General features: G+C 43.9%; 1 protein-coding gene across 6 annotated transcripts in view; it reads right to left on the reverse strand.

Annotated features, from left to right (window-relative positions):
- The window catches only part of PIP4K2A (phosphatidylinositol-5-phosphate 4-kinase type 2 alpha), a 204,459-nt gene that overhangs the window by 27,152 nt on the left and 156,191 nt on the right, over positions 1-21,116 (reverse strand). For all 6 annotated transcript variants that reach the window (XM_082193662.1, XM_082193663.1, XM_082193664.1 and 3 more), the window contains 2 exons: positions 13,006-13,103; positions 10,928-11,024 (listed from right to left, as the gene is read on the reverse strand). In XM_082193662.1, coding sequence (XP_082049788.1) covers positions 10,928-11,024; positions 13,006-13,070 — 162 coding nt within the window. In that variant the 5' untranslated portion in view covers positions 13,071-13,103. The remainder of the gene's footprint in view (positions 1-10,927; positions 11,025-13,005; positions 13,104-21,116) is intronic.

Below are 21,116 nucleotides of genomic sequence, written 5' to 3' on the forward strand. Positions count from 1 at the left end.
TGTTATGGTGCAAAAAATAGGGTACTTGGGGTGTGAACTGTCATATCATGAGAATATTCCCAAGAGTTTTCTATAAAATATACTTCTTATCTTGCCAACTTCACCAACACATCTAATAAGTTCTTTCTCCTAATTCATGTTGAAACTAATATTCTGGTGTCCATCAAACCACTACAAAAATTCATTTGTGTCTTCTATATATGAAGGTTTTGACATCCAGGTCAAAATGTCATCTTTCACAACACCACCTTGGAAACAAAAAATATTCCAAAAATTTAAAGGCTTGGGTATATCCAATTGATGGCTTGAAAGAGGCACAGGAAAAAGCATCTAGACAAGATACAGCATATTGTGGCAGCAACCTGGTGGCCAAACACCTTTTTAAAAAAGAAAGAACTAGATACCTTGCTTTATCCATCAGTTTCACTTAAACAACCTGAACCCCCCCCCCAAAAAAAACCCCCCGAGTTAACACTTCAACTTTTCCAGGCAGTTATAACTTTTCTTATAAAAGTCTCAATAAGTTGGTTCATTAGCCGCAAAGTAGACCACAAGACAGCAATTCTTCACAACCTATAAAGGTACAGTAATGCAGTTTTAAAAGAAATTGGTCACTAGGCATTTTCACTAGAAAAACAAAGCATTTCAAAATCTAGGGGGAGGGGGACAGATCTTCTGCCACATGAGATCTATAACGCCAACACTTATCCTGACTTTGCATTGCCTAGTATCTCAGAATCCATTTCCACAAGTTCTAAGGTAGAAAATGCCTTCCCCTGCTGCCTAAGCACATCTTAGCCAGAACAAAGAAGCCACAGGTGGGCATTTTGTTCCATTGCAGGAAGTTCCACCTGAAGTCCAATTGGAAGCCAGGCTCTGAAAATTCTGGGGTCTCAGCTTTTCAAAGGAAAGACCTTCACTATCTGCCAAGACTGTTGGGCCTACAAGCAACCGTATTCTGACACATCTGGTCTAAGGCCAGGCTGGGCAGAGCAATCGAGAGATTGTCTAGAACAGGGGAATTTCTTCTCAGGATTAACTTTTAAAGGGGGTGGGGAGAGAAGGGAGAGGGTAGTTTCCAGAACAGGTCACCAGTCTTAGATACGATGCCAGATTTGGGGGGGGGGGCGACAGGGAAAACGAACAATGGCCTAAACTGGTTACGAAAAACAGTATGTAAGGTACTGCTGGCAAGCTTTGTTGGGGGACTTAGAATAGTGGGACTATGATGTTGGAGGAGACTCTTGAGAGTCCCATGGACTGCAAGAAGATCAAACCTATCCATTCTGAAGGAAATCAGCCCTGAGTGCTCACTGGAAGGACAGATCCTGAAGCTGAGGCTCCAATACTTTGGCCACCTCATGAGAAGAGAAGACTCCCTGGAAAAGACCCTGATGTTGGGAAAGATGGAGAAGGGGACGACAGAGGACGAGATGGTTGGACAGTGTTCTCGAAGCTACCAGCATGAGTTTGACCAAACTGCGGGAGGCAGTGGAAGACAGAAGTGCCTGGCATGTTCTGGTCCATGGGGTCACGAAGAGTCAGACACGACTAAACGACTAAACAACAACAAGTGTTGAGATTTCTGCATCATAGGGGGATGGACTAGATGACCCCCAGGATCCCTTCCAACTCAACAATTCTATGATTCCTAAGAGAACATCACCATCATCACCTACCTGCAAATGCATTACTAGCCCACACTAAAAGTTCAACCCACACTAAAAGTTCAGACCTGGCTCTCCTCTTTTGCAGGTTTTCACTACTAATTTCTGTGTGTGTGTGTGTGTGTGTGTGTGTGTGTGTGTGTGTGTGTCAGAAGCAGAAGAGGTAATTTAGTGAGAAGGAAGAGACTGTGGCAGTGAGCAGTGCAGAATCGGGGCAGAAGCTAGAGAGGAGGGGGGGCCAGAGGCAGGGATAAAGCAGACTGCTGATGAAACCAGGGAGTCTCCCCTCCTGCTGCAACCAGTTCCCCTCCCACCTGGTCTCCCAGGGCCCAAAGAGGTATGAAAAGGGTGGAGCAAAGGTAGGCAAGATGACAGAGCTTCAGATTGCTTAAGAAGGAACCAGGGGAGGAGACATAGGGAGCTATGGGAAGGCAAGGACCTTTAGTCCTCCACAACTGCCTCACAGGGGCAAGTTCTACTGGGAAGAGTGCCTGGCCTCTTTGAATACAGAGTTAATTTCGCTGAAGCCATGTGAGTATTCCTCACCTTCTCCTGGCACCCATCTCTGGCACTAACTCATTAAGTAGTGGGGCCATCATAAAAGGTAAGGGGACAAGACCTACCCTGCCCCCTCATAATGGGGACTTATTTGCAGATATTGAATGTAGCTGAGAGACATGCCAGCTTATTTCAAACCCATGACTATATCTATCCAATGGCTACAACCTTCTTAGCAACCTTTGCTTGAAAATGTCACGATGTATTTGCAGAAGTCAATAAAAAGATTTTCCATGTGCACTGAGAACAGTCGAGCAAAAGCATTTGCTGAAGGTCATGAAATTTAAACTGACCTTTAACACTTACAACTTCAAACAAACCAAAACAGATGTCCCATGCCAGAGGCTGTACAGGCACTTGTTAGATCCAATGCATTATATGCCTGATGAAGCCAAAAAGGCCCAGCTTATTTTTTTCCAAAGAAATTTACAGCTTCTTTCCAACTGGTTGTTTTTTAAAAAAAAAACAACCCACAACAATCTTTATTTGTTTTTCATTATTATTATTATTATTTAGCAATATTCTTGTATCTGGCTCTTCCTCTCTTGAGAGTCCAGGCCAAATTACGGTCTTAAAATCAACATAGCAGAAAGGTTAGTGCGGCAGGCGATGGCAATTGTTCTGTTCAATTCTATGTCCTTTGTGTTAAAGGCCCAAACACGGAGGGAAAAACAAAGAACTGGGGCACTGCCACAGAAAAGGCCCAGCTCCGGGCCACCATCCCGTGGGCCATGTCTTACAGGGTGACCAGGAGCAGGTTTTCCCATGCCAATTGCAAGGCCAGTAAAAACTGCAAGGTGCTGTCAGCGGCTGCCTCAGGTCTCAGCTCACAAAAGACCAACGCCAAGCTCTTCTTATATACAAGGATGTTTATTGCAGTTCATTATTGGTTCCACAACCGAGGCGCGCAGCCCCTAGTCTCTAACGTCAGACATTTGAAGTCCCCTCTGAATCGGTCCCGCCTCTACACCAACTTAAGAGGCTTGTGCTAGACCACCTCTTCCTGTCTTTCCTTTTCCGCAGGGTCTTTCTGCCCCCCTGGGTTCCTTCCCTCCTGCTCTCTCCTGAAGCGGATCCCTCAGATGCCTGTTCCCCCCTCCTTCGTGCTTTGGGGCTGGGCTCCTCCTCCGGGCTTTCTCCATTTCCGCGCGCCTCCACATTTGAACTTGGCGCGCGCTCGCTACCCCTGACCTTCCTTTTGACACTTACACTACTCCCTGTACTACTCTCCGCCTCTTCCGGCAGGACGTTCTCCCCCGATCTCCTTCCCCTGTCTCTTTCCTGCTCCGCTCCGTGTGTCACACTGGGAACCCCCCTCTCTTCCCTTCGTTCCTGCTGGGAAGCCGGCCCCGATCTCCCACTCCCGCTCGGGGTTTCCCTGCTGCTTCCCTGCTCCTGGCAGGTCCCCCCTGTGACCCCCCTTGTCCTGACTAGGGGCGCCCCCTCCTGAGAATCCTCCGATTCACTTGAGAGACTCATGGAAGATCTCAAGTCATTGTCATCCTCTTCCTCACTGTCCTGGGATTCTTCCTCGTCGCTCTCCGTCTCCTCCCTCACCTGTGCCTCTGTCTCTGAACCCCTGACAGGTGCTCTTTTAGATACTGGATCCGAAGACAATTCGGAGGGACGCGGGTGGCGCTGTGGGCTAAAGCCTCAACGCCTAGGGCTTGCCGATCGAAAGGTCGGCGGTTCGAATCCCCGCGGCGGGGTGCGCTCCCGCTGTTCGGTCCCAGCGCCTGCCCACCTAGCAGTTCGAAAGCACCCCCGGGTGCAAGTAGATAAATAGGTACCGCTTACCAGCGGGAAGGTAAACGGCGTTCCGTGTGCGGCTCTGGCTCGCCAGAGCAGCGATGTCACGCTGGCCACGTGACCCGGAAGTGTCCCCGGACAGCGCTGGCCCCCGGCCAATAAATGTGAGATGGGCGCACAAACCCCACAGTCTGTCAAGACTGGCCCGTTCGGGCAGGGGTACCTTTACCTTTACCTTTAAAGTGTGCGCTTGGAACCACCTGCATATGGGTAGCACTGCACTCTGAATTCCCGGATGACTCCTCAGCAGTGATTTAGAGACAAGGTGGAACCTAGCAGGGCCCTAAAGAACTGCCATGAGGCCATGCAGAAGCCCTGCAAGGCTACTTCCTTACGAATAATCAATGGGAAAGCATTCCCTACATCTCTCTCCCAATACAGGTGATCAATCAGGACAACCAAGGCTGTTTCAGTGCCATACCCAGGCCTGAAGCCAGATTAAAATGGGTCTAGATTAGGGATGCTCCTTCAACGGCCCTCCACATCCCTCAATGGCCCTAATCTGCACCCTAAGATTCTTGCCAGGCTGAAGTGAGCTTTTGAACTCTGATAATGCCTCGTTTGTTCAGAGGATAGAGAGGTGTGTGAACCTGTGCAGAAACTAGCCTATTGTATAAAGGTAAAATTCAGATTTGCCACACAGCCTACTTTTGGCTCTGGCTGCTATTGGCATGCGGCTGGCTCTCAGGAGGTTATCCAGAAGGGAATGTGGAGCTCAACCTGGAAAATGTTCCCACCAACTGGTCTAGATAATTCAGCTAGCCAATCATCACCACCAGGGTAGGAGGGCAGTGAAACAACAGTAACGGAGGCAGAGAAGGCAAGCTGGGCACTGGGAGACAGGTGGGTTAAGATTTGGCATGAGGTATGCAAAAGAGAAAGGGACGCAGGTGGTGCTGTAGGTTAAACCACAGAGCCTAGGACTTGCCAATCAGAAAGTCGGCGGTTCGAATCCCCGCTGCGGGGTGAGCTCCTGCCAACCTAGCAGTTCGAAAGCACGTCAAAGTGCAAGTAGATAAATAGGTACCGCTCCGGTGGGAAGGTAAACGGCGTTTCTGTGCGCTGCTCTGGTTCACCAGAAGCGGCTTAGTCCTGCTGGCCACATGACCCAGAAGCTGTACGCCGGCTCCCTCGGCCAATAAAGCGAGATGAGCGCCGCAACCCCAGAGTCGGCCACAACTGGACCTAATAGAAAAGTGTATGAAGAAAGCAACCACGTTTCTAGCAAAAAGCAACAAACTCAAGAAGCAGAATGGAAATATAGCTTGGGAGCTGAGCAAAAACTGAAGTTCTGACATTAGCGATTTTCCTATAGTGTGGGGAGGGAGCGGTGGGGGGAGCAGGGAGAATCCTTTACTACATAAGCCCCACAGCTGGTAGAAAGTCTTAGCGTTTCCCTGCACAAGCTGGTTACTCAGAGAGGCATTATAAGATGCCTTCCATCCTGTGACACGTGCTATCTTAACATTTCTCAATGAAAATTTCAAGCAGCAGGAGCAGCTGTGGGGACAGAGGAAAAGCCACCTCATTTCCCTTTGAAGTTTATCTGCACTATGGGAGTTTAGGGATTAGCAATGGACTCCAAGAGGGTAGGAAGGATTTAAAGGTCAATTTAATTAGCCCACTCTAATCTCCAATATTTTATACTCTCGTTGGCATATTAATATCATTAAATTATAATTGCTCTTTTCACAAGACTAAAGATTATTTATGCAATCGCGCAATATATTTAATCTACATACAGAGTATGTCAAAAGTGATCCTAAAAAAGGGAGTTAGACAAAAATGTAGTAGAGGAAATCTTTTTCTTCAGAGGTGAAGAAATGGATGATAAAACTGGATTTTTATTTTTTTTAAAAAAAAACTCTTTTGAAAGGTTAGGGTTAAGTAGAAATGACAGATACTGTACATCATTCTGTCTTTAAATTACAAATAATTGCTGGTTTGACTTGTATCTGACAGGAAGTGAGACACATCAGGGTAAAATCTAGGATAAAATTCTTGGTAGATGCTCTGATCTTACATTGCCATCTTTACAATGGCCCTTTTAAATAACTTCACTGCACAAAAGTCCTCAAAATGGAATCTTAAAACAAGTTTCCATAATGCAAAGGGCTGCTACCTTTCTCTCTGAAAATATGATTATCAAGGAAAACTACGAGCACAAAACATGAATCATATAACTGTGGGCTTATCATCAGAAGGGAGACCAGAGCTTGGTGTTCTCTAGAGCAGAGATGCTGGCGGGTACTATCCCAGTCTACACAATGGATGGAAGATGCCATGGATGGCAAGGCATCAATGGGAATTTGGTAATAAAATTGTTAAAAGCCCACATAGTGCCTTTTCTAATCAAAGACACTAAGAGCCCAATGCACAACATCTCAGGAAGTTTGGTACTAAAATGGGAGATCTCTACTCTCAAATAGAAAATCAACAACTCTGAAGAAATGGCCTTGCATACAGTGGTACCTCTGGTTATGAACTTAATTCGTTTCAGAGGTCCGTTCTTAACCAGAAACCGTTCTTAATCTGAGGTACCACTTTAGCTAATGGGGCCACTGCTGCTGCCAGCTCACGATTTCTGTTCACATCCTGAGGTAAAGTTCTTAACCTGAGGTACTACTTCTGGGTTAGCGGAGTCTATAACCCGAAGTGTTTGTAACCTGAGGTGTTTGTAATGCGAGGTACCACTGTATTTGGAATATGAAAAATGCTGGACATCATATGAGTACTGTATCTGATTTCACAAAGGTAGTATTAAGGTAGAGATCAGCAGTTTGTTCCATTTCTCTTACAAATATGTGGGGAGAAGGTGGCCATCTTAGATTTCTGCTCCCTGAACAAGTTCACTGAGAGTGCAAAACTATTTCAAGTATATAAGTGAACTCTTGATTTTAAGAGATAAAAATATGGTCCCTAGATGAAAATAATAGAACCGCCGTTCACCCTCTTATACCCTGAGAAACCTTTGCTGGTATCTTAATTGAGACAGGAAACTCACAATATGGTTTGTGAAGCAACTGATTTTTTAAAAACAAACAGATGTTTTGCTATTTCTTTGTGAGCAAACTGATTAAACCCAGTAAGCCTTTTGCCTGATAAAGGTCAAAGTCATCTGCTAATGACTGTCCTACTTTTATGGCAGTGGTCTGACAGCTATTGATTAGGTCTCTCACTGGAGTGAAGAACATTAACAAGCACATTCTAAAAATCAAGACCATTTAGCCCTCTCCCGTTATATAAACTTTTCAATAAACAAAACATTTTGCAGCACCTTCAAAAACTATTCAGGAAGCAATTCTAAGCATGCTGACTTGGAAGAAACACCACTGAGACCAGAACGTCTTGATTTCAAACGAGAGAGTGAGTTTGGGGCATTTGTGAATTTGGGCTTAAACTATTTAGAGTAACTGGAGCCAGATGCCCCTGTTCTTATACAGAGATTAAGCACAACAATTCACACAATTTGAACTGCTGGTTAGGAAAGAAGACACCAATTCATTTCTTTAAGTGCAGGAGGCGATTCCGAAACTTCAGTGCTTGCAAGCATTCTATAAAATGGATTTCAGATCTGAGTGCAATAGACTTACACGCAGTCCTAATTCTGAAAAGTTCATGTTACAAACACATTATGTCTAGCCTCTGGAACAATTTATCAAGGACATCTACTGCAGATTCCAAGCAAAGACATTTGGCGAGAACAGTTGTTTTAATTACACCGACATGCCCTATTAAACAAACCAGGAAGTGTGCCATTTTACCCATGTTCATCTTGCACACTGCTCAAGCGATAACAGCAATAATAGCTGAGAATGAATTCTGGATGGCATTTGCAAGCCATATTTTTCAAGTAATTGAAATTAGAGTTACTGTACTATAAATAATGGGTCTAGAGAGAATCCTTTTTCCACCAAAGCTCTGTTGTATGACCATCAGCCTTACATGTTGAAGGAGGTCACAGGTTAAGCTACACGCTACACTTGATCTTAGCTTAAAGGCCGAGAAGTGATATACAGGTTTAAACTTTGTATGGGGCTGGAAATGTCCCTTGTGGCTAAAACACTGAGGAGTCCCTGCTAGTCAACATGGACCACTAGTTTCAGCTAGTGGGTTGGGACCCACAAGTGGGTTATGGCCTGAATCTGAAGTGGATTGCAATGCAACAGGAGCACCACACCATGCAAATATATGGTAAAAGATTGAGAAATGGGTCACCAATTGCATGTTTGGGTTAGAAGTGGGGCCCAAGTCTGAAAAGGTTGAAGGAAACACTAACCAAGATGGACCGATGGTCTGGCTTTCTATGGACCAGTCAGAGGGGCCAATGCTGGACAAATAGCCTGGCTCTGGTTAAAAGAAGCTGCCTATATCCTGGTTAGACAGACAATCTTACTTCCTATCTCTGTAAACCATCTCTGCTGCTTTAACAGAAGCCATCTGTGCACATCGTTGGGCTAGAAACAAATCCAGCTTCTCCCCCCCCTGCTCAAAATATTTTAATATGTAGAAAAAGTTAACATTCAGTGCTTCAAAAAGGAAGAATGGAGCAAGTTGACTTGCATGCGCCTTTGCAAGCACTCCCTTTTTCAATCTCCAATGCTACCATAGCCATACTATAGTGTGTGTCAGAATGGTAGTGGTTATCAGAGCACTTCAGCTGACTGTGAAACAAAAGGAAGTGGTAATTTCAGAAGCGGCGAAGGGGGGGAGGTGCAAAGCAGAAGTTGCAAGCATGTGCTTGTGTTTCCTTTCTGGCTGAATAACACATTTCTCAAGACAAAAAGGCTTCTATTTAAGTTACAGCTGTTAAAATTTTAGCTTGGTGTTTTCAGATGAAACGTTATTTCCCCTGTTGAGGAGAATGCCTCTCTGAATATTACTTGGAACCAGAAATTCCTAATACTGCAAACTTGCAACAAAGGAGGGGAACAGCCATTACTTATTAATACTGTGGTACCTCGGGTTACAAACACTTCAGGTTACAGACTCCGCTAACCTGGAAGTAGTACCTCGGGTTAAGAACTTTACCTCAGGATGAGAACAGAAATCGTGCAGTGGCGGAGCAGCGGCAGCGGGAGACCTCATTAGCTAAAGTGGTACCTCAGGTTAAAAACAGTTTCAGGTTAAGAATGGACCTCTGGAACGAATTAAGTTCGTAACCAGAGGTACCACTGTGTAAGCAATGCCAATTGCATAGAACCAGGAGGGGCTAGTAATGAACTACTGGTTGGAAAAGGTGTAGGAACATCTTATTGCTTAGCTCTTAAGACAAAATGTGCGTTGATTATTTAGATTATTTAAAAACATGATTCCCATTCCCTTCGGTCTAAGTCACTTGCAAGTTGTCTCGGGGCAACTTTAGCTTGAAGGCCCTTTTTGCAATACTTTAAATTAAAACCCCAACCTCTCAGGCAATTGGAGAAACATCAAATATCAACCCCCTTCGTTATTTCAAGGATGACTCATCAGGATCACTGGTGGCGGACGTGATGGTTAAGTTCCTTACCGTAATATCAGCAGTTGGTCAGTGTTAAAGGATTCAAGTAACCCAGTGATCCCCCACTTATGCTTCCCCAAATCACCTGCTTGCCACCATCAGAAAAGCTACTGCCTTCTCTCATAATGTGTTGCTGAGTCTAGACACACTGCCTTTGGGAGTCATTCTACCAATACCTTGACAAGTTTTGCTGCTGATATATGATTTGGAACTCTCCCAGGCAAAAGCTCACAAAATGGCCACCCCTTCTCCACACATTTGTATCCTGCCTCTCAGCCACAAGGATTTCTCAATCTAACAGCATAAGACATATCAGTAAAAAAACAACCACCCACAAGTAACCAACGGATATGACACAGTAGCATAAATAGCAGTAAGGACCACACCCTCTTGAATGTTAAGGGGGAAAGTGTTTTCCACGGTCCTCTAAAAATAAAGAGGGAGCCTGGCAGATGTTCCGAGGGAGGGAGGTTCCAGGGGCAAGACGTCAGAAATGGCTCCTTCCTTCTTCTTGCTGCTACCCCCTTCACCCCAGAAAGTGGGCACCCTGAGAGGGTTCTCTGAAGATGACCTTGGCAATCAGGCAGATCCATATAGGAGCTTATTGTTTAATAAGTGTGATGAAGAATCTTACATTAGTGTTTGGGGTTTTTTTTAGCTTAACCTTGTAGTTTAGCTAAATACATTTTTATTTTACTAGCTCTCGGTGTCTTTATCGCTGCAGGTATTTGTTCACAGACCATAATAAATGACAGAGAGGAAACAAATGGAAGGAAAGTTAAACAAACTGAAAAGTGTAAAAATATGTCAGCAAGGCAGATCATTTCCACAATGAGGCAAGGAGCATTTGTTACCCACTTAGGATTTCAGAATACTTCTGAGGAAGCCCACGCTAAACAAGCTTGTGGAACGAAACAAAAAATTCTGATGATATGAACACAGTGTACCTACTTCCGACGATAAAACTGTGCCATTAGGACTTTCCTTATATCTCTCTAATAAAGTTTTGCTAAGGTTACACACCAAGGCACAGAAACTGTAGATATTGCTCTTCAGGTCTTCATCCTCATTCCTCCATCAGCTGTTGCCTAAGGTTATCCCTCCTGCCGTGGGGCAAAGTCAGGCCTGCTGATCACCACAGGCATGGAGGGAAGATGAGCAAGAGGTCTGATGGAGGAACAGCAGCTGCAACACAATTTAAATGTAGAAGTATCAAGTGTGGATCAGGCAGCCCCAACCACAGGCAATAATAGAGCACGTTCATGAAATAGGGGCACTTAATTACCACCAAATAATGATCCTAAATCAGGTCTTCGTCTAGATTTCCCCCCTCCTGCTTACAGCCTGTAAAGCTGGAAATCATCAATATTGTTTATCAAGGTAGAAAGCCTACCTGAAAATCCTGATCATCAATTGCAAATCTCTCTCGCAGATTACGAAAAACCATTGGACAATATTCTTTGAATTTGAAATGGCTTGGCATATTTTCTCTGAAACAGAAGATTTGAAGGGGGGGGGGAAATACTTTCTAAGAATTTATAAAGATAAATCTGCAGAAGTAAGCTTTCTCCCCTACAAGACCAAGTACCTTCCAAAACAGCAACAGTTACTATAATACAGAACACTGTAAATTTACATCAAAATGCATTAAACAGAACTGTAACAAACCTCTGAACTGAACATCATATTTTGCTCAAGAACTTAATGTGTCATATTTTGCCCAAGAATTCCCCTAGAAGGTCCAAATTAGCTGTGAGGCCTGTATCATGTGCAATTTAAAAAAAAAACAACCCCTAGCACAGCAGTGCCCAACATTTGGTCCATCTAGCCTAATGTTGTCTACTTAGATTGAGATAAGCAATTCAAAGTCTCTGGAAAAGGCCTTTTCCAGCTCAACTAATTCAGTGCCCTCCCAACTCCCATCAGCCCCAGCCAGCATGACGAATAATCAGGGATCATGGAAGTTGTATTCCAGAAACATCAGGAAGGCTGCCAAAAACTGAACTTGCAATGGCAGTGGGGGGTGGGAATTCATAGATCAGTGGCAGAACACATGCTCTGCATACCCCCCCCCCAAAAAAAAGTGGTGCCACATCCAATCACTGGTATCTCCTGGTGGAGCAAGGAAAAACTCATTTAAAATCTGGAGAACTGCTGTCAGGCAGTGAAGAGCTAGAGAAGCTTAACAACATGGATAGCTCAGTTGGTTACTGCATGATGCTGATAATGCCAAGGTTGCAAGTTCGCTACCCGTAGTCTAAGTGATGAGGATGCTGTTTACTGCACTAACTCTTTTGGCAGCTTCTAGTACTGTCGGTTATAAGAGGGAAATGAGGAGGGTGCACCTAATGAACGCCTGCAAAATTAAAGTGCATTCTTCTGCTATTTGGGGGCACAAAAGGCCAGAGATATTTGCTGTTAGTCTCTCAAAAACACCCATTCCAGCCTCTGCAGGGAATCATGCAGGGCCAGCGGGTAAGCTCACATGGAAATCTAGAGTGTTATGATAGCTTTAAGCTCATCTAGCTAGACTTGCATGCCCCTTTAATGAAACCAAGGTCCTAAGGTGCCAGTGCTTACCAGTGCCTCACCATGGCTGGTGACAGGCAAACTGCTTGAAGATTAATCCAGGCAAGCCTGCATTAGTAGCTGTTGGCAGGCCCTGATATGCAGGAAGGGAAAGGATTTCCACTGACCACATCAGCTTCCCCTGGTTAAGCAGGTTCTCAGCCTGGGGGCAGAACCTGGATCCATCGGTGAGCCTGCAACTTCAGACAGAGCACCAACCTCATTTGCAGGACTCAGACCTAGCAAAGAGACATTCATGCCTTCATGCCTGGTGAGACAAGTCTAGTGTACTGCACTGTAATGGCGGCTGCTCTTCACAGAAGGTGCAGTTCCTCATCTGATGGCATTTCATCAGACACACATTATGCTACTGCTCCGGCTGCCCATTTACTTCCAGACGAGACCTATGCTAGCCTCGCCTTATAAAACTCTAGAGGCAAATGGGCCTAAACCTCCTCTGCTCTTGAACTGCCTTCCTTTAAGCAGGATGTGAAGGAGCAAGAAAGGATCTTTTCCTCCCTCCTCTGTTCTGTTGTCCTGATGCACTGCAGAGCATGTCAGGACTGAAAGAGCAATATGTTCCTGCCTTCGCTGTTGCCAAGGAGGCTGCAGTTCCCATGGGCCATCGCTTCAGTCCCGTCACCCTCTGCAGCGCGTTAAGACAACTTCATCTGGAGGGCACCATGTTCGCCATCCCTGCATTAACAAATACCACTTTTTGACATGCAGATGTTCCAGTAAATTTGTAGTCACAGTTCGACATAAGATACTTACAGAAAACTGTATGCCATATGACAAAAAATGCAGTAGGTCATGCCTATACTGTCTAAGCTTATTACAAATGACTGAATCACATAATCCACATTATAAACCAAACTAAAAACAACTAACAGCTTCACTTACTTGTTGAAAAGGTGATTGTCCACTTTTATCTTGGAATATGCTTTGAAGTCATCTGGCATCAACATAACAGGGATCTGAACATGGCTCAGTTCATTGATCTATGTGAGGGGAGGAGAAAATTTGAATTAGCAGATTCGTTGAGGCAAACCAATAGTAGAGCAGGATATAACAAAATAGTTTCAGTGGTGGGACCAAGTCTATGAAGCTCCCTCCCAGCTGAGATTAGCCAGGTAACCTCCTTGCTCAAGTGCAGGTGGGTGACTAAGGCTTGCAGCAGACATTTTAAAGTAGTGTTCCGTTAATTGTTTATTGTCTATGGATTGTTTTTATGCTTGTAGCTTAGAATGCAAATAATTGAGCAACATATTAATGCTTAAAATAAAATGGTAAACCAGTCGACATTCCTCCCATCCAAGTACTAACCAGGCCTGACCCTGCTTAGCTTCCAAGATCAGACGAGATCAGGCGTGTTCAGGGTAGTATGGCCGTAGACACCAGTCGACATTCCTAACCCAGGAGATCCTTTATTCCCAAATCCATAGCAGTAGAACCAATTTTATAAGCAGGGCAATTTACAATTGCTGTGCTTAAAAACAGAATGAGGTACTGTTAACAACAGTTATTCCTGCAGCTCTGTAACTCCAAGATGCAATTTGGAGATCTAGCACTCCTCCCCTCAAGAAACCTAAAAATGATTTCCCTTTTCTGAATAAACTTTTTCATATCCCTTTATGTCTGTTTAGCATACCTCCAACTTTTCCTCCTTACTACTAAAGTGACATTTTACATCACATACACAACTGACATTTCCCCCCCAGCAGACTCACTTGAATGCCACAGAAGGTATGAATGTCACAAAAGCTTGCCTAACTGCATACAGATAGCTTGGAACTGAACACAATGGAGACAGGCACAGCGAGGCAAGCTTTGAGAAGCCTTTGTTCTCAGGCCTTGCTCAAAATCACATCTTCAATTAAAGAGATGGTCAACAGAAACTGAAGAAGACTCTATTGTTTCAAGGTTTTTGGTGCCTGGCTTTGAAAACTGGGAGGAGCCAGACAAAGTTGAACCATTCTGTGCCATAGTGTAGAACGATGGTTTTGTCTTATCTGGTGAAGCGCAATTTGCATGAAAAACAATGGTTACTGTGTACTATGTTGCCACAAATCAGAAAGAGTACTTTTATAAGGGATAGGAGGACCCTCCTATATCCTAAGGAAATGGTCTTGAATATGATAATGGTAAATTTTGGTACGTTAGGGAAGAATGCTTTGTTCAGAGGCAAAGCAAATGCTTTGTGTGCTAAAAGCCCAGGATTTTTAATTAAAAGGATCTTAAGGTTGCAGGACTGAGAAAAAGCTTTGCAAGTGGCCCAACTCTGCCTAAGACAACTTCATTTGTGCAAAAGCCCTGGCCAGACTAACCAATCTGGTAAACATTTTCAGGTCTCCATTGCCCACAAGAACCACAGCGGCATCTGAGGGTGATACATCAGAAGCACCTTGATTAGTCAGGAAAGGGTGAATGTAGTCTGCATGTGTGATAAATTAAGAACTGTAACATACCATAATAACTATTAGCGTACAAAGTAAGATCTGTGAACTGTATTCAAAAAAATTACAGTTCACATGCTTTGGGATCCCTTTTAGAATCTAAGCTATCCGAAGTGTGCCAAAATGCTAAATCTGTGTTCTTACTTCAATCTAAAATCTTTTGAGACATCCAGATGCAACCACTCTCTCCAGCTGTTCGAGGATCTAATTTGGGCATACTGTCTGGAAAGTTTTTCCATGTTTAGATAACATATGTCCAGATGTTAAGTAAACTCTTATTTTGTAAAATTCAGAACATAACTTCTAGGATGGGAAGACTATGACATCTATTGTTGCCCTAAACTCTTTGTATTCAATGAATGCACACTGAGCAAGGGAAATCTTATTTCTACTTCAAAGTCGTAAGGCAGAGCAGGCCTAGCAGTTTCTGCAAGACAACTAACAGATCTATAATAGCTATAGGTAATCTGACTGTCGTTCATAGGGAAGTGTAACTCCTCGTTTTTAAAACAAGCAAATCACAGTCTGGTTCCAAGAAGAGCGCATGTGCGCGCGCGCGCACACACACACACACACACATTGCCTTTGTTTTTCAATACAAGGGGTTGGGAACATTTTCCAGCCCAAGGGTTGAATTCATGCACAAGCAACAGTTGGGTGTGTTTCACATGACAGTGGTGGGTGTCCCCCAGAGGCAATTAAGTTGGCAAGGCCAGAGGCAAAAGTGAGGACAGCAACAGATTCAACTCTAATCTTTGTACAGTAGGCTGCATTCAGTAGACATTACAAGCCAGAGGTTTCCACACACCTCTACCACCAGTCTCTCCCATCCACCATCTACCATCTAATGGCTTGGCCACTGCTACATCCTGTGGTCAGCAATTCCATTTCCACATGGCTTAGGCCCAGGCTATCTGAAAGACCATAGTCTCCCTTATGAACTGCACAGGGTCTGAGATCTTTGGGTGAGGCCCTTCTCTCAGTCCCATCACTCTTCTAGGCACATCTGGTAGGGCCTTCTCAGTGGCTGCTCCCAGACTTTGGAATTCTGTTAATGGAGAGGCTAGTCTGGCTTCCTTTTTGTTGTCCTTTTGCCAGCAAGTGAAGATTCGTCTTGCTCTGGCAGGCTTTGGGGAATTGACTGCTTTTAAGGAAAGGGCTTTTAATAGTGCTGTGCTGTTTTTTTTTTACTGCCTGCATTTCAACAGATTTGTTTTTACATCATTTTAATTCTATTGTAGTTTAATTACTTTTTAACTATTATCTGTTATACGCTCTTAGCTATCTGTGTTTCAACCCCATATACAATTGTGAATGTAGGGTATAACTCTAAAATACAGAATTTAAACTGACATAAGTGACAGTTCAGATGATGATTTGTGAAGAAGATCAAAACCTTGGAAATGAATTCTGCTGAGTTTCACTGGACAATTCAAACCACTGCGAAGTGTGAACGAGGAAGAGTGAAACACAATTGGGGCAAAAATCACAGCTGCTTCGTTTCTGCTGCTGTTGCCATGCGGCCAGCAGTTAAGTCATGGTTTGGCTTTAGTGTCCAGACCTGACCCCGTGGTATCTCACTCCAGACAAACGTTCATGTTAACCATGGTTATCATGGTTAATAGGGAAGCTTCCAAACGCCTCTTCCTGGAGGATAGGGGGAATGGAAGTGTACAAGTTCAAGGCTTGCTGTGGCTTACTCCTGCTTGTAAATGTCATTCTAAATTAGCAGTTAGCCTGTGGCTCTCTGAATGCCATTGGGACACCAGCTCCCATCATCCTTAACCAGCACTGTCAGTGGGCCAGGGTAACAGGAGTTATAGTCTAGCTATCTTTGGCTTTATATTAACCAAGCTGTGTTAATATGGTTAGAGAGAGTTACAAGACTGGAAGCAATCCAGTGCAATCTCCATTCAGACCCCCCCCCCTTCAGAAATGTCTCTGTGGACTAGAATGCTGGGAGGGGGGAGGTGAAGAGGAGAAGAAAGGAAGCAGCCTCTGGTGATGGTGCTTAGGGAAAGCAATGGTTTATAGCTTCCCACAGTGGCAGTCAGCCTGCCTGGAACAAACTACCCACCTGGGTCCTGCCCTCACTGTTTGCAGGAGAAGAAAGCAGCACAGATCCCTGTTGTGTACACTGTGTTTCATAAGCTACCCTGAGGGTTTCTTTTTAAGTTGCAAGACAGGGTGAAAATAACCTAAATAGCCATTACAATGGTTTTGTACTAGACCTAGTTAGAAATTGTTGTCAAGCACACAGCGGTTGGCGTTGAACCACAGACTCCATTCCTTGCCGAGAACACAGAGAGAAGCTCTTATGACTATGGGACTTCCCCCCGTTCTATGGACAATAACCTTAGTTTATAACAAGATATTGCTCAAGTAACCACTGCTGCCACCATTCCAGTGGATAGAAGGCTTTTCAAAAATTCCCTGTATGTATATTAGTATCCCACTTTTTAAGTCATTCCAATTCAGTAAACTAAGGCTTTGTCACTGACCAAATGTGCTTTTAACCAAGAGTTTCAACATGCAATACTTCTAAAGCATCTAGTAAACATTTCCTGCTTTGATGTTTATTAATCCTCCAGGGATCACATTAGCAGTTTCACTGGGGTTCTGCCATAGCATGCAAGAGCAAAAACACAAAAGTTGTTTATTTAAGTGCTCTTAGAAACTAAGAGGTTACATGGTGTCCCATCTCCTACCACGAATGTCAACATCCTTTTAAACTTTCATTCTTTCTAGCTAGGAGACCAAGATGATTTTTCACTCACAAGTTGAAGAAAGTATACTATGAACAAGGACTAGTAACTAAATGTATTCTTCACTAGAAGCTCAAGATAAGAAAAAAAGGCTGCAATCTATGTATTATGCTCAAGCCGCCACAAGAAGCAAATGGAACAGATGGTGTCTGTGCCATGGGGAATGTAACAGAGTCTACAATCCTCAAACCACTTATTTCAGAAGCAATCCAACATATACAGTGCAACTAATCTGAATTAAGTGCCTTGAGGATGTGGCAGCTACAATATTATTGGCTTTTTTCTTCTTCTTTAACAGAAATGGGAAAAAGACATAAAGAGCAGCAGAAACAAAATCTGCAAAGAGAACATGCACAGAAATTAACAAAATTGTTTTTCTGGATTGATATTTGATCTTCTTGTCAGTTAAATAAACACAAAGCTGAGTCTGAAGTATGATGCAGTTAGGCCAAAGTAATGATGAATCCTGTTTGACCTACATGACACGTCTAATTTGAGTATCAGGTCACTCTGCACCACTGACAAGACAAGCCTTTGTCAAACAGCTGTTAAGATCAAAGAACTAGGCTATTACTACTCAGAGTTCATGGAACTGATCCAAATACCATCTGAAGTATACATAGCTAGAAAAAGCAACTTCTTAAGTTTGGACTACTCTTATTTAAGAAGCTTATTTTACTTCCAATACATTTGTTTTATTCCTGCGTCACTGACCACAGGAAGGTCACTCCAAGTCCACAGTAGACATGGGATATGAATCCAGGTCTTCCAGATCAAAGAAATAACTCTATGTATTCCAGGTACCATACTTTTATGTAGAATAGTATTATGTAATCAATGGCCCAACAAATTGCTAATTATGAACAACCACGGTTGCCAGTCTTGGCAAAAATGGGGGAGGGAATCAGGAAATCCCACTAAACCAGCAAAAAATGTGTCTAGAAGTTCAGCCTTAATATATATATATATTCTTTCAAGACTTATCTATTGCTAGATCTCGCCTATAGTGCTCATACTAGCTAACAAAGGTCTACAATTTTTAGTTGGTCAGCTCAAAGATTGGAGTCAACAGCTCCAACTCTCTTCCAAACAAGCCTCCAACCCCCACAGCCTTTCCTGAGGATGGGGCCCTCAGGTGTGGCAGAGGATGTGCTGGAAAGTGAGTTGCCTTGCAGCAGTAATTGACTGGATAAGAACCAATAAACTGAAACTCAATCCAGTTAAGACTGAGTCACTGTTAGTGGGTGGTTCCCTATACCAGATGGATGGGAGGTTGCCTGCTCTTGATGGGGTTACACTCCCTCTGAAGGGGCGCATACACAGCTTGGGGATGCTTCTCAATCAACTGATGTTACTTATAGTTCAGGTGGCCTCAGTAGCACTGAGTGCCTTCTACCAGCTTTGGCTGGCGGCCCAGCAGCACCCCAACTGGACAGGGGTTTCCTAACTTCTGCCACCTATGTTCTGGTAACCTCGAGGTTAGATCACTGCAACATGTTATATGTGAGGCTGCCTCTGAAGACTGTTCAGAAACTTCAGCTGGTGCTGATGACACTAACTATACCAACTGTAGTCATCCACAGAACATTCAAAAATAGTTTAGAACAATTACCGTATTTTTTGCACCATAACACTTTTTTCCTCCTAAAAAGTAAGGGGAAATGTCTGTGCGTGTTATGGAGGGAATGCCTACGGGTGGCATGCCTACGGATTTTCCTCCTCTAAAAACTACGTGCGTGTTATGGTCGGGTGCGTGTTATAGAGCAAAAAATATGGTATATATCGTAGAGAGTACAGTGTTTTCATGCTCGCAATGCCCTTACATTAAACAACATTACTGACTATGGAGCCATACTCCATTTCTCAGTTGTGAGCACAGATCAGTCCAGAAAGATTTCTTGTGGGTACACAGAGAAATCCCTGAAGACCTATATATAGCAGGAATGGCATCCGTGTGTGCACTGCTCCATTTGCTAGCACTGTGACAGTACTCCAGCCATCCAGTCACTCATAGTTGTTGAAGACAGCTGGTTAATAACTGCACACACAACATCATTTTTTGTCAACGACACACCCTCCACTAAAGAGATTCAAAGTGAAGAATCCACACAGCAATTTGTGCTTCCAGTGCCTTGGTAGATGCCAGTTCACATGACTTGTTTAACATATAAAAGTCTCTACAGAACAAATGTGTAGTTGTGTGCAACTAGGCTTTAACCCATGTAGCTGTAGCACTGCAGAACTTGTTGAAGAAGACTGCAAAGTAAATATGCCAACACCATGGTGTCTGTTGTGGTGACAAATTTTTCGCAATCAGCAGAACATACAACTCACAGTTCTTAGGGTTATATAAAAAGGATGGCAATCAATACACATCCTTTTGGCAATCAAATTCTCCAACACAAGCTAGAATAACGAGAAGAACACCAAAAGTGAAACATGTAGTATCCAACTGAGTGAGGAGAATGTTGTCATCTCCGTAACAGTGCACAAAGGAAACTGCTTAATTTTATCTTCCTCTTTAAGATAAGCATTGGAAAGTTTGCCATCTCTAGACCATTAAAATACAAACGGATACTTGCAGAACTCCACATTTAAGTACCGTATTTTCCCCCTATAGGACGCACCGTCCCATAAGGCGCACCTAGTTTTTTGGGGGGGAAATAAAGGGGGGGAATTATTTTCCCCCCCAGGCGCGGAGCTGGGGCAGGGGAAGCCCGAGCTTCCCCTGACCCCAGTCCCCAGAACAGGCAACTCTCCGCAAAGCTTGGAGAGCGAGAGGGGTCAGTGCGCACCGACCCCTCTCGCTCTCCAGGCTTCAGCGAAAGCCTGCATTCGCCCCATAGGACGCACACACATTTCCCCTTCATTTTTGGAGGGGAAAAGGTGCGTCCTATGGGGCAAAAAATACGGTACATCACCTAACTTAACATTCAGATTGAAAAAGTGAAGGTGATTCTCAAAACTATGATTTCAGAAATTCAGTGTGGCAGAGTGGCTCAACAGTCTTTATATATTCTTGACCCCTGAAGTACACTTGAATTAAATGATAGCAATAGCAAATGCTGACAGCTGTGAACTAATGAGCCAAGCATGATCAAACCTCTCCAAGAACCTACACCTCAGAAAACAAGACAGATAGAATGGCATAATAGGGTTATCAGACAGGCATAAATTGAGTACAGGTAGTTTGCTGGCAATTATGTTGCTTGGAGAGGCCGATTCAAACATGGGTTAGGAGGCAGAACAATTACTAATACAGTGGTGCCTCGCAAGACGAAATTAATCCGTTCCGTGAGTCTCTTCATCTAGCAGTTTTTTCGTCTTGCGAAGCAACCCTATTAGCGGCTTAGAGGATTAGCGCTATTAGCGGTTTAGCGGCTATTAGCTGTTTAGCGGCTATTAAAGGCTTAGCGGATTAGCGGCTTAAAGGCTATTAGCGGCTTAGCGGCTTAGAAAAAGGGGGGAAAGCGGGGAAAAAATCGGAACACTCGCAAGACGTTTTCGTCTTGCAAAGCAAGCCCATAGGGAAAATCGTCTTGCGAAGCAACTCAAAAACGGAAAACCCTTTCGTCTAGCGGGTTTTCCGTCTTGCGAGGCATTCGTCTTGCGGGGCACCACTGTACTGGAATTTGAACTGAAACCAAAGCTTTGCATATGCTTAGGATTTGTAGCAACAACTGCGACAAACATCCATGTGTTTAGGAAAACATATACAGAACATGCAGAATAAGTAAAGAAATCATACCAAACTTGGATCAATAAAAATAAGAACTTCCCCCTCTCCCCTCAC

The sequence above is a fragment of the Podarcis vaucheri genome, assembly GCF_965113315.1.
Source record: "Podarcis vaucheri genome assembly, chromosome: 12".
In the NCBI taxonomy this organism is placed as follows: Eukaryota; Metazoa; Chordata; class Lepidosauria; order Squamata; family Lacertidae; genus Podarcis; species Podarcis vaucheri.